The following is a 14214-nucleotide window of genomic DNA, read 5'->3' on the forward strand; positions in this document are numbered from 1 at the left end:
TGCACTTAAGGAACACCTTAAGTTTTCCGTCTCCACTTCAGCCCATCCTAATCTTGAGAGATGTGGATGCATTGTTTTGAACGCCGGCTTTAATTAAAATAAAATCTGATACCCCAAACCAATTGTGTTACAGCTCTCATGAGAAGCTATCTGAAATTACTTATCACTCATCACCTCGCATGTCAACTGGAACAAACCCTGAATTCAGTCCAGGCTCTGTGCATTGCTGAGAAACACACATGCAGCTACATCAGTGCTGAAGGAAGGAAGCTCGTGCTTCGCGGTTGAAAGACGAAAAACAGGGTGCAGGCAGAGTGATGCTCTGCATCTGACATCCTCAGTCATGCAAGGAGCTAGGACATGCTTTCATAAGGGGACACTCTGCTTTCAACGGAGAGACTATGAATTAACATCTCCTTTGTCAACTCACTTTCCACATTAAATTTCTGATATTAAAAAAGATGAGGCCGATTAGAATGTATTCTGTTCCACGTGAACTTCAATACTGATATATAAAAAAAAAGAACTTACAATTCTCTTTTCCTCGTGCTGAAATGACACATGTGACTACAATTTAACAGCCTGCACTAAGTGTGTAGGCTACTTACTATGTGTGACATAACCTCTGCCAGCCTGGTTTCTATGCACCCACATTCATAAAAAGTTATTCACTGTTATCGTTAACTGCCAGCTTTCAGCACAAAGTCACCTTCAATTGAAATCCACAAACATTTATCTTAAGGAAAATAAAAGGCAATTCTACGCACAATAATGAAGCATATTAAATATTGTAACACACCGATAAAGGGTGACGGTCTCACTCATCAATAGGGAAGACTATAAAGGTTTTATAGAGGTTGAACAAAACGGGATCATAGGGAGTGGGATTGTTATTCATTATGAATAAACCTCCTTGCCAGAAGTATCTGGGAAACTTATTTGATTTTAAAACTAGGAAAATGTAATTAAAATATTTCTTCCTTATTCATTAATGAGCAGGGTATCTGCTAATTGTAAGGCCTAAAAATTAAATCTGTTTTAGGAAAATATGTTCCTGCACTGATCTAAAAGACCACAACATACAATTTCAATCAAGATATAATTAAAATTCTGGATAAAAATAGGAAACATCAACATAAACAGTGCAAGTGAAATTAACCATAATAAATCTGTCTTTGAAGGTTGCCGGAATGCGTGGTATCACTAAGTGACATTATCAGAAAATACATTTAATTAGTATGAATTGTTCATGACAAATTTAGCTCCTACAACATAAAACAGAAGATAAATTTTATTGGGGAAGCTTTAATTATTCTAATCTACGGAAAAGTTTTCTTTTTTTCATTTGGGAAAAATTATACCAGCATACCTTAAATATTAATTGGTGCAAAGTAGTTCATAAAGCATGCATGCAACAGAAAAAAGAACAATCATGGTCTAAAACTACACTAACAATAATTAAGAAAAAATATCGAGATTATTCTCTAATATTATAAAATACTAACCCTATAATGAATATTTTAATTCTCACATTAACGTGGATTCTAAACTAAAACTTGTTGAAATTCTTAGGTTTGCATCAATACAGCAGAACCACATGGTATCTTAAGGCTGTCAGAGACTCTACTAATTTTGATACAACCAACTGGACAAACACTTCCTGCCTCGCCATCTGCAGTTCCTGAAGCCTGGAATGTAATTCACCATTAACCACAGCATTGCCTCGTTATTAATGTGTTAGTGCCCAGAATTCTTGGGCAGTTTCCTGGATCTGACCTAGATAGAGTTCCTATCACCAAACAGATCTAAATACCAGGCTTCATGTCCCTGAACACAATATGCCTAAGACAGCACAACACCCAAACACCCAAGTTATTTATGAATATATTTATGGAAGAAAGAGATTGTAGTATCCTCAGCAATCCAGCATTTTCATAGGTCTCAACAGATTTAAAAGCATAACAAAGTAATTTGTCGAAATTATAATTTAACTTCCTTCCATACTCCATTCAGACTCATTGAATACTCACAATAGTCTCAACTGCATCATTTAACAACACAACTGTCCAAAAATAATAGAGAACTTAATTATATTTTGCATTTCAAAGTACTTTCTACATGGAATACAATTTCATGCAACGTATATGAGTATTCTAAGATAAAAGAATAGCCAAAGGTTATATGTAAATGACTAATTATCTAAAGGAAGCAAAACAGATTTACTGCTGACTTTATGGTAGTGCATCTGCCAGGCAAAATAGGATTCTAAAAGTAATAATATAGCCCCCACATTTGTGAGATGGGTGCTTCACACTGATGATGAAATGGAAATCCTCCTTCTGGAAATGGCACTTATCTCGTATTTGGATTCAAAACTTTGAGCCTTATATGTTTTTAAAAGTCAGTAATTAATCATGAAGATGGTCAAAGGAGGTTTCTAAATTAAATGAAGACTGTTCACGTTTTCAACTGTACATACTTTGCAAATCTTGACCACTGTAAACTTAATTTTGATATTCTTGTCATTCTTAAGTCCTAGAGTGGGAATCAAGTCCAACGCATGAGAGGCTAAGTTGATATCATTCTTTAACAGAATAAGGTAAACAATGATAAATAAGGAATATAATGAACTTATCACTATATCATCTTTTTATACCAACATATAGTGTGCAAATACACATATTACAAAGACACACCATGCAAAACATCTTATCAATGTGTTCATTTAAAGCTGTAGGGTTTTAGCTTGACCTCTAGTGTCCTACATGGCTTACTGAAGTGCCGATTTTCCTGTGCTACTGTTACAAATTTTAGTAAGATCCATAAAGTTTTGAAGAGCTACTTCAAAATAAGTGTGAATGTGGGATGATGTCTCGGGACCACACAGAGAGTTAGTGACTCTCCAGAAACAGCGCAGTGCAGAGTTTGCTGTTAGGTCCTGTCATTTAGTAATGTCAGACGGTGCAGATATAACGTTTAAGTTACACATACACCAACACATGAGCTCAACTCGCAAGGCAATGACAGTCATGCTAAAGTGAGCAAGGGAAGGACCACTCGGTATTAACTCTTGGCTTTGCTTTTCCGATACCAAATGTGAGCCCTGAAAACATACGCACAAGTGTCATCATACAGACTGAGCAGTGTATTCATGTCTTTAGGAACATATATGTTTATACACATACATGCATGTAACAATCATACATCTGAGGCCATACATTTGATAGAGAGCAAGGAGGTTTCGGAGGAACAAAAGGAAAGGGGGAAATGATGTAATTATGTTATGATCTCAAGATATAAAATAACTAAAAAGTATATGTACTATACTATACTTCGCAACAGCAGTAAATAATAGAAATAAAGACAAGAACAGGGCAAATGTTTAACCCCAACTCATGTAAGTGTTATTTTAAGATGGTAAATAATTTAAAATTACAAATAATTTATTAGATTTTTAAAGATTAAGAGATTAAAAACCTGTTAAATGGGTAATATGTACTATGGTGTCAATTATGGGTGGAAATGCAGAAAAAAATGAATGTACCTGACATGGCTTGTACATGCATATAATAATGTTAAAAGAATACAGCTGGAGAATAAAACTGGTTAGCTGCATGGATAAAATGAAGGGGCTGGACAAGAATATAATATTGGATTCTGAAGCTAAAAGATATGATACCTGTTATAATCGATGTGAAAACAAGAAAGAGAGGCAAAGTGTTAAATTTATGTTAGCTCATCTGCTAGCCAAATAAAGATCCTCCGAGTAATAACAAACCGTCCATCACTGGAATGATGCTCTGTGCTGAAGGCAAACTGCCTGTGTTTGCTTCTGATAAAAAGAAAAATTACTTCTAAACAGTCTCTCCTATTGCTAGAATAAAACTTCATGATACCAATTTGCCAAGGAAATGGGAAACTCTGTCTATAAAAGGGGCTCTAAGGGGAGAAGAGCGTTCTCCTCCCCAGTTTCTGAATAAGCAGAAACTGCCCACCTCAGACCTGGCTGTGGAAAAAATGCTCCAGCTCAGATCACTGCCCATGTGCAAAGGCGGGGCTGAACCACAGCAGAGTGCTTCACACTTAACATAATTAATACGCAACAGTTTAGTGTCCAAAACGAGAGTTATGAGTGAAGCTAATACTGCATTCACTTGATACAGTGTGGCATAAATAAAACTAAAGGGCAATCCATGGCATTAAATGGCAAGGCATTAAATCGAATTAGGGTTACAAGCACCTCAAAGAATCAGAAAAGAAATGAATGGCACAGTCAGCACTGCAGAAGGCATCTTCTGGATATAGGCAGCATGCACTTGGGCGTGCTGCACGGGAGATAGGAAATGGACCACACGCTGTCCTTCTGATCACAGCCTTTTGAACCACTGCTAGTGACGGAGTTTGTGCACAAAGCCAGGATCATTCATTCAGTGTATTAACTGACGCCACGTCACAGCTAAGGCAACGGAGTTACTGGGAACGCAGCACTATGGAATTCGATATTGGTACAAGGCAAATTTATCCTATATTAAATATGAAATAAGGGATTAAGGAAAGTTTACCCTGGCATGAAATTACCTTAGGCCCGAACAATTCATAATAAGTCTAGCTAAAATCATCATACTAGAAGCATTTTCCCTTACGATAGCACCGGATGGATAGACTCCAAACACTCACATTTATGAAACAAAGCACCCATGAAGTCTGCACTGAGATATACGTGCTCACAGATGGCTCCATGCTAAACAGGCAACAAAGAATTCTACAAGTGCAATGGTAATTATAACTATAGGACGATGGGCAAATTCTTTGATTAGGCATCAATTACAAAATATGGATGAAGTTAATACAGGACACTGGAAGCTTTCATAGTCAACTTCTATTGTGATGACTCCAGTGTCAAACTCAAACTCTTTTCAAATTACTCCATAAGGAGAAGTTGCTATTCTTCACAGACCTGGGTTTGATGCCCAGGAAATACACGGCAGCTCAACTAACTGGGACGTCAGTCCTGGAGTATCAGACACCCTTTCTAGACTGTAGACACATTCGTGTGGTACACAGACATGCATCCAGGCTGGACACTTATCCACGCTTTAAAAAAATAAGTACACAAACTCTGATATTCAGAGAAATTGACAACAGCACTTGTCAATCAAGCCATGCTTCAGCACGTATCCCCTGTAAACAAATAGTTTGGTGATGTAGATGACTAGTCAAACTAGAATGTATCCTTGAAGCTACATGTTTCCAGTACCTGTGTAAAAAAGAGCAAGCAGTGATAGCGTGTTCACCTTCCAGTGCGTTCATTTCTGCTAACCAACACCCACGTATTGTTTCCCTTCATTAGCATTGTCCAAGAGGAAGCCTTCACATTAAGTGTAAGGTAAGTTACTATAGAAACTGAGTTGAAGAGTACTATGGAAATTGAAGTATTTACAGATTTTAAGAGCCCTTGAATTTGCGTCTTAGGTGTCTGATATTAAAATTATATTTATAATAGCTATATCAAGATTTAGAAAAACCTAGGTGTTAAAGAATAAAAGGCAATATGCTTTGGGGTAAATACAACACATGACTTTTCAAGTCATTCTCATTTTAAATAGTCCTTACATTTTTGGAAAAGAACAACTTTATAAAACAATCACAAAAGTTATAAGGAAAAATTATTATTGCAGATAAACTAACATTCTCTCCATCAGAGAATCATAGCAATGATTGTAGCTCTGAGACAGAGACTCATCCCCATGTAGACAATATGAGTGAGGGTCTCAAACGGTGGGCATGTAACAGTCTTATTCACAACACAAGACTCGCCTCTGCTCAGCATATTTACTGAAAGTGCAATGATCATCACAAGCACACGCACTTACTTTGAGAAGACGTGGAGATCAGAAAACAAAAACAGGGAATCTCCTTCCCATTATTACCTAAAAACATCGCTAGCCAACAAGTGTCGCCAGAATCTCTGGGCCTTACGAAACAAGCTTTGGAATAATTCTTAAATAAACTAAAAATCATGGTCTAAATTGGTGTCCGATAGTCAACCAAGATAATGTCATGTTTACTGTGCACATTAACATATGACATTTTCCTACATTTAATGTCTTTCAGTTAAAGGTATTTAGTAAAATTTAACTGAAGAAAGATCTGCAACATATTTGAACCATGCATGCATTGCAGCCTAACAGGCTCTCAACAGCAGATCTGTATGTCTGGGCAGAGGTGAGCAAATCAAATACAGGACAGAAAAGACTACCTCCCTGTCTGGGGCGAAACCACGGCCATGACACGCTATCGGGGACTGTGGTGTCTAACGACAGTACGGTAGCTCTCGCTGGTTTTCGCTAATTCTCCCACGTCCACCGGGTATTTTGGAAGGCTTTACCATACAATCTAAATGTATTAACACTTATAAGATGAAAACAACAAAACAGCATCACTACTCTGAGGTGGCCAATGTTAAACAAAGTCCACTCGTATTTAAAGGGGAAACATTAGATATGTAAATAATAGCTTTCTTTTGTCAAAGTAAACATATGTTTTAATTTCAGGTAGTGAATAATTATATTCCTAATTAAGCTGACTTAAGTGAGGACTCGTATATAAATTCAACACTGAACTTAGTTACATGTCACAATGCAATGCCCCCCCCCCATTTTTTTTTTTTTTTTTTTTAGACAGGGTTTCTCTGGTAGCATTGCAGCCTGTCCTGGCACTCACTCTGTAGATCAGGCTGGCATCGAACTTCTATATCTGCCTGTCTCTGCCACCTGAGTGCTGGAATTAAAGGTATGTGCGACCACCACCCAGCTACAAAGCTCTTTATAGCAATAAGGAAATTCAACAGAGCACCTACGCATGGTCAGATTCAAGGAGCAGTAAGGAACTGTGCATCTCTGCATGGCACGGCAGGAGGGGGACTGCATCTCTGCATGGAGCAGGTGGACTGCAGGAGGTGGACTGCATCTCTGCTTCTGCACGGCGCTGCAATGGGGAGACTGTGCATCTCTGCACAGCACTGCAGGAGGTGAACTGCTTCTCTGCATGGTGCTGCAGTAAGGAACTATGCATCTCTGCACAGTACTGCAGGAGGTGAACTGCATCTCTGCACAGCACTGCAGGAGGGGACTGCATCTCTGCACAGCACTGCAGGAGGTGAACTGCATCTCTGCACAGCACTGCAGCACTGCAGGAGGGGACTGTGCATCTCCGCATGGTGCTGCCTTAGCAAAGCTGAACTGTGTCCACTGTGAGGACAGATATCTAAACACTGCTCCAGAAAACAGAAGGACAGAAGCTGCCACTGGTCCACTTGTTTCCTAGTGGTTAGGGAAACACATTGTTTCCAGCTCTATTCCATGACCAGGGCCCTTCCCATCCACCGCCTGCCATCCACCATCATGATTTACGGTGTACTCTGTCCTACACCATCTGGCTGGACCAGAGAATTCCACGTGTGTCTGTAGTCACTAAGCTCCTTTGACCTCATTGATGATGGACTGGACATACATTGAGTCACAGATGAACACGGGACCAGGATGAGCAGTAACTCGGAAAGGGAGAACCCCAACGTTCCAAGTACCTTAAAGCAGGCACCGAGTGGTGAAAAACATAGAAAACATAAGTTTGATCCATATAAACTCATTCTATAACTCCAAAATTCTAGATTGTTTCAATTAGCTTTCAACATTTTCTTATGCATGCATTTGCATTGCATGGGCACATAAAAATGCTGGGAAATGTACAGCAAGTAATTTACCAATGATGCTAATACTAGAACAATATTAAAAGAACGTAACAGATCAGTAAATAGAAACTAAGAATTTTATTGTATAAGCTATACAACAAAGGATATGGCTACTTTGTTCATCATTTGAATATGCTTTTATGTTGCTTTCCACTAACCAATATATCAGAAGATAATAAACTATGTTTTCTAATGTGCTTACATCATCAGATGATATTTTGTGGAAGTGTAACCCTTCTTTAACCAATATTAGAATTATAATCATGACTAATTCTGACACAGAAGTGCATCAAACTGACCTGACTTTTTAGACAAAACTGGGAAATCAGATGATTAAGAAATGGCAAATATCTGAATCACTCTTCCCCACAGAAACATTGCTCTGAAATAGGAATCCTCTGAAAGCAAAATATACACATAGAGCTGTCTTCATTACAAAAGCACCATGATAAAACAACACTCCTACACCATAACTAGATGTCAAAGGAAAGATATTACTGATTACTTAACAATATAATATCAGTATTTACTATGAATTTTAATACTGTCAAAAACTACAACTAACATATACATACATACATACATACATATATATGTATATATATATATGATGTCTTGAAAATATTGTGGTTGTCAACTCTGAATTTTTGGTTTGTTTTTGTTTGGTGGTTTTGTTTTCTTTTGTTTGTGTTTTGAGACAGAATTTCTCTGTATAGCCCTTAATGTCTTGGACCTCTCTCTGTAGACCCAGGCTGGCCTTGAACTCACAGAGATCAGTCTCCTGAGTGCTGGGATTAAAGGTGTGAGCATCATCACCCAGCTCAACTGTGAAGATTTAAAGATAGAAAGCTTCTCAATGCTAATGTGTAAAATTGATTTGACAAGTCTGTACTTGAAAGAGCATATGCATGAGTTATCAGAGTGCCAGGACAGCTCACACCCTCACAAGAGGTTAGATAATATGAGTGCTACCTCTCTCCGTCGAGAAGCCCAGCAAGTCTGTTTGATCTTCCAAACCACAGCAGCCACCAGCAGCAAGGATAAAAAACAACTAGAAAATAAAAGCACAGATAATTGTGTTCAAAATACACTTGAAATATGCAGTAAGGAAAGTAACATACGGTAAATTAAAATACAGAGAACTTGTCATGATAAATATTTCAAAAGGACTTCTTCATAATCAACTCACTGGTTTCTTTGTGAACTATTTTTTCCCCTGGTTTATAAACCAATAAAATCACTCAGGAAAATAATGATTAGTATGTATATAATGCACAGGACACATTCCGCCAACTGTTCCAATGGGACTTTGACTATAATTTAACTGAATGTTTTTAATCCTATCAACAGACTCATTTCTCACTGATGATGATGGGAACTTTTCATTCTCTGGAATCTCCTACGTAATTTTGTTTCCTTTCATCCTTTTTTACCCACTGTAAGATAAACAAATGCTGGTGACACTCTAGGTTGCTCCTTTAAATGATGGACATCCCTTAAAATTGAGTGTAAAGGGCTTCCAAGATGGCTCTGCTGGTTAAGGTGCTTCCTCACAGCCCTCACGGCCCGAGTTTGACCTCGGGAACCCTCATGATAGAAGAGGAAAACCAACTCTATAGAGAGGTCCCCTGATGTCACATGTGACTGCGACATACAAGCCTCGCCCCCCCACACACAAAATAAAGTTGAAAAGTAGATATTTTTAAAAACTAATACATGCTTAAGGAATGTACTTCTCTTTTTCTCAAAGACAGCTTTTCGGGTTGGGCAAATAGCTGGGTGAGAAGACGTTTTCCCTAATTACAGTATGGCCCCTTGCTTAACCACAGCAGTGACAGAGATGGGGAGTGGTTCGGGAGACAGACACAGGAGATTAATGTTGCAAATCTGCATGTTTAGTACTGCCAGAATTGCAGCATATTATCATTAAAAGGGATTTAAGAGATTATTTAGTTCAAAATCCTGCATAGAGAAGAAATTCCCTGCTGAACTGGGGGAGTGACTAAGTCTGCGATTTACCTAATTAGACGCTCACCAGTCAATGCTTCCCACTCTTAGATAACTAAAACTATGGAGATGTACTTATTCTGATCACCTAATACCAGTTCTGTTCTGAGTAAATCCGAATCGCTGTGTTGCATTCTGAAACATCTTATATATCAGAAAAGGCCTCCCTGGCACCCTCTGGCTGAGCAGTTCCCAACCAGGTGTGTTTTAGACTCAAGGAGACATTTCTAAGTGTCTAGGGGCATTTTTATTGTCATCATTTGATTGGCATTGTAGGATGTTGCTTAACCACTTAAAATATACAACATGCACATATGCTCGCATGCATACACACATACGCTCACACGCACAGGCACGCACACGCACATGGAGACAAGGTTTTATATGCACAGACTGCCAAGGCTGTCAAAGTTGAGACGCTCTACATGGATCTCGGATATTTCCATATAAACTGCCTTCTCACGCTACTGTCGGTTAGTAATGTTTAAACTTGGTCTGAGGTTATTTAGGGTCCGAGGGTCCATGTTAGTTTCAGTGAGATCATTATGTCCTTACATTTTCTAGCACAAAAGATACAAGCTTGCCATTCCAATGACCCCATTGAGAACACTCTGATTTTTAACCATGGACACGAACAACACCTACAAATACCAAGCCTGCATTGCTCTGTTCCCCAAAAACTCTGTTGTCGCCAAAAAGTGAACGCCCCGTGGTTATTTAAAGGTGAGGCGGTGAGACATGAAGACTGTTACTGGGTTTCTGATGCTTCACAAGTATTAAAGTAAAAGTTTTTCCTCTGATATTTTTATTTCAGTTAAATGTAAAAGCAGGCACTCTTCACATTCACTCTGACCCTATTTTTGTTATTCCTTTCCTTAAGAGCAATTACAGTAGTAGATGACAGCTTACATACAGAAAGCCATTCGTATTAAACATAATTTGAACAATGCCGTGTATTTCATTTGTTGTTCAGTAAAGTATTTATGCCACAACAGGTGCATGATTAGAATTACTAGCGAGGAACGTGTCAGATTTCTCCTAGAAGATTTAAAATTCCTTCTCATTTAATTAAGTTTCTTGACTCCAATAAAGAGAATCACTTCTAATAATTAAGGACAACATAAACATGAAGCCTTTGTAATCATTTTCTTTGGAGGAAGAATACAAAATTCTTCTTCCAGACTTTTACCCAACAATCCCCATAGAATTTGAGTTGGGAAGCAGTCAGATTGATAGTGATACATTAGCCTTTGGTGACCCATCCTGGAGACATGAGGAATAACCAAATTTACACTTCCCAAATACCCTGGGAAGCATCATGGGACAATAATCTCCATACAGCTCACACCCATTCCAGTTCTGCATGAAGAGAAGTAAACTCTGATTGCATTAAGTCATTGAAATCTATTGGTTTATGTTTTTAAGTTAGCTTTTACTTATCATTAAACCAAAGGTTTTAATGGGTAGCATCCAATGCCTGTGTCCTTTATTTATTTTTCATTGCTACTCAGTTTTGGGTGCATTCTTTGGGATTTCTTTCTACATAAAATGGACTCTGGGATGGAAACTGAGGAGACCAGATACTTGTGCTTTCAAGAGAAGAGGGAAGAAAGAACCAGGAAAGGGGTCGGGGAAGGGAAGGGTGGGCAAGGCATGGAAAGAGAAAAGAAAAACTATGTGGTCTGATAATCGTACCAGAGTTCTCAGGGGTCCAACACATCCACGTAATGAATGTAGTAACAGAAATAATAAAAAAGAAGCATGCAAACTAGAGATGAGGTGAAGACTCAGACATTTAGCGAGGGATACTGCAATAGGTTAAGCATGACCTTTATAAAGTGATCATATTTTACAGCACCCCTAAAACAAAAATGTAGCATCCAGCAATATCATGTAGAGCGGTGGCCTCAACCTTCCTAATGCTTTGACCCTTTAATGCAGTTCCTCATGCTGTGGTGACCCCAGCCATAACATTATTTATAATGCGACGTCATAACTGATTGTGTGGCTGCAATGAATCGTAATGTAAATAGCTGATATGCAGGATAGCAGATATGTAAAACCTGTGGGGGTCTAGAACCACTCATCTAGAGAGGAACACAGATCACAATATGACAAGATCCTGCACTGTAACAGCAGCCAGGGATGAAAAGGGACTCTGATACCACAAAAGACAAACCATTTTCCCAACGCTTTATAGGTTACAGCTTAACTGAACATAAGCCATAAATACTAAATATTTGAAATTAGTTTGCATACATCATTCTTGTAATTTACTAAAAACTTGGGAAACTAGTGTAGTGTTAAGATACAGGACTTTATTTTATTTTTAAAATTACTTCCCTCTATAACTGATATCCGAAAGCATCCTTCTAATGACTTGCCAACTCCCTAACACATAGGGACATTATTCTCACCAACTGAAATGTTAACAAGATAAACCAATTCAAAAACAATAACGTCAAATGAAATGAAAAGAGCTTGGATTTGTCCATCTGTCCATCTGCTAAGGGTTGAAGACTAAATAAAGCCACGTGGATCATAGGAAAAACAATGCACTGATTGTTTAAAAAAAAAAAAAATCACACAGCATACTAGCTAGCCATTCAGAGGACATCTCATCTAAACTGTGAATCCTCAGAAACCCCAGCTTCAAGTGCTGACCCGCTCCAACAGGTGGTAGGTTTTACAGCTGACCTCACACAGTGCACTAAAAACACTGCATAAAATCACCTTCCGCCCATGTATATAAGGTGTATATACAACATACAAAATTTGAGTTTGGATGTGGGTTCCATAACCAAGCTATCTCATTACATACGAAAACATTTCAAAATGGGGTGGGGGACCTTGAGCATCTTTAATAGGAGTAATTACCTTGTACACGTAGGATACTCTACCAGTATGAAAATGTCAAGTACAAGTAATAGAAAACCTAACTGGCGCTGGTATAACAGCATGAAAAACATGTATTCCCGAGTGTGATCTTACCTATGTAGCCAATGGGAGTCCCATAAGACTGGTTCCATTAAATCTTCCCTCACTGAAGGAGATAAAAGCTCAGGGGCAATGTCTTTCACCAAGATTACATCGACAGTTAACAGCTGCTTGGGAAAGGGGGCTCACGAAACCTGGCACCCACCGGAGCTTACCTAAGCGGTTAGTGGTGACGAAGCCAGGGCAGACCGGAGCTTATGTTAGTGGCGTATGACTGACAAACCGCCAAAATGAGCAGGACAGTTTCAAATTTCCTGCTTCACTAAAAAGTCTGTCAGATACTCTGGGCCTGTAGGCTGAAGATGGATGCCCAATGTCACAGAGGAACTCTGGGTGGCTGTCCAGGCAGCCAGACGTATCTTTTGAAAGTTGCTCGCAATGCACACCCTGCTTACTCAAGTAATATTATATCCTTCTAAGGCCTTTGATGGAGTTGAAGACTAGATAGTTATAATTATAGTTTTCCTTAGTCATAATAGAAAGTAATTAGACACAACATTTGAGAGTCACCAAGATAAAATAATTGTTTTCTTTAATTTTGACAAATACAATTAGACTAAATATTATAACTGTAATTCTTGATTGATGTCAGTTTTGTTACATGTAATTTTACTATGTTAAAGTTAAAACCTTCCTTTTTGATTAGACAGAAAAAGAGAAAAGATGTGCAATGCCCTTCTGTGTGCTGTGAATATGTTTAATTGCCATTGGTTAATAAAGAAGCTGATTCAGCCAATAGCCAGGTAGAAGAATAGAGCCAGGTTGGATAAAATATACAATAATGAAAATGGGTTAATTTAAGTTGTAAGAGCTAGTTAATAATAAGCTTGAGCTAATAGGCCAAACAGTTTGTAATTAACATTAATCCTCTGAGTGATCATTTTATAAGCAGCTGCTGACGCCAGCAGGTGGGTTACAGGACCAGTGGGAAGAAAGGGTTAAATTGGCTTATAGGTTACAGCCCATCATCTAGCAAAGCCAAGGCAAGAACTTTGAGGTGAGAACTAACTAAAAGTATTGACCATGGCGAAACACAATCTACAGGCCTGCTTACCTACCTCTCTTATACAACCCAGGCCAACCTGTGTAGCCACTCAACATGGGCCGGGCCCTCCAGTGTCAATTATCAATTAAGACAATACTTCAAAAGAATGGCCACACGCCAATCTGAAGGAGGTAATTCCTCAACTGATATTTCCTCTTCCTAGGTCTGTCTGAGTTTGCAAAAACTTCACAGAAACTAACTAATACAGTGTCCTCATTAGAAAAGGAACCAGAGAAGTCAAACACCTTCTTTGCCTTTCACGAGTGGAAGAAACGCCAAGAGGTTAAGAACAAGAAATCAGCCATTTGTCCTCTTATTGAAGGTCCAAATCAGAGACGAAAAGGTCCGTTTAGCTTTCAGATCTATGAATTAATACCTCTCTCTCTCCCTCTCTCCCTCTCTCTCTCTCTCTCTC

The 14214-nt window shown here is 38.6% G+C and overlaps 1 protein-coding gene across 2 annotated transcripts in view; it reads right to left on the reverse strand.

Annotated features, from left to right (window-relative positions):
- The window catches only part of Atrnl1 (attractin like 1), a 507438-nt gene that overhangs the window by 307523 nt on the left and 185701 nt on the right, over positions 1–14214 (reverse strand). For both annotated transcript variants that reach the window (XM_051199717.1, XM_051199718.1), the window contains exon 26: positions 8723–8801. In XM_051199717.1, the coding sequence (XP_051055674.1) occupies positions 8723–8801 (79 nt within the window). The remainder of the gene's footprint in view (positions 1–8722; positions 8802–14214) is intronic.

This window comes from Phodopus roborovskii, unplaced genomic scaffold (genome assembly GCF_943737965.1).
Source record: "Phodopus roborovskii unplaced genomic scaffold, PHOROB, whole genome shotgun sequence".
Classification (NCBI taxonomy): domain Eukaryota; kingdom Metazoa; phylum Chordata; class Mammalia; order Rodentia; family Cricetidae; genus Phodopus; species Phodopus roborovskii.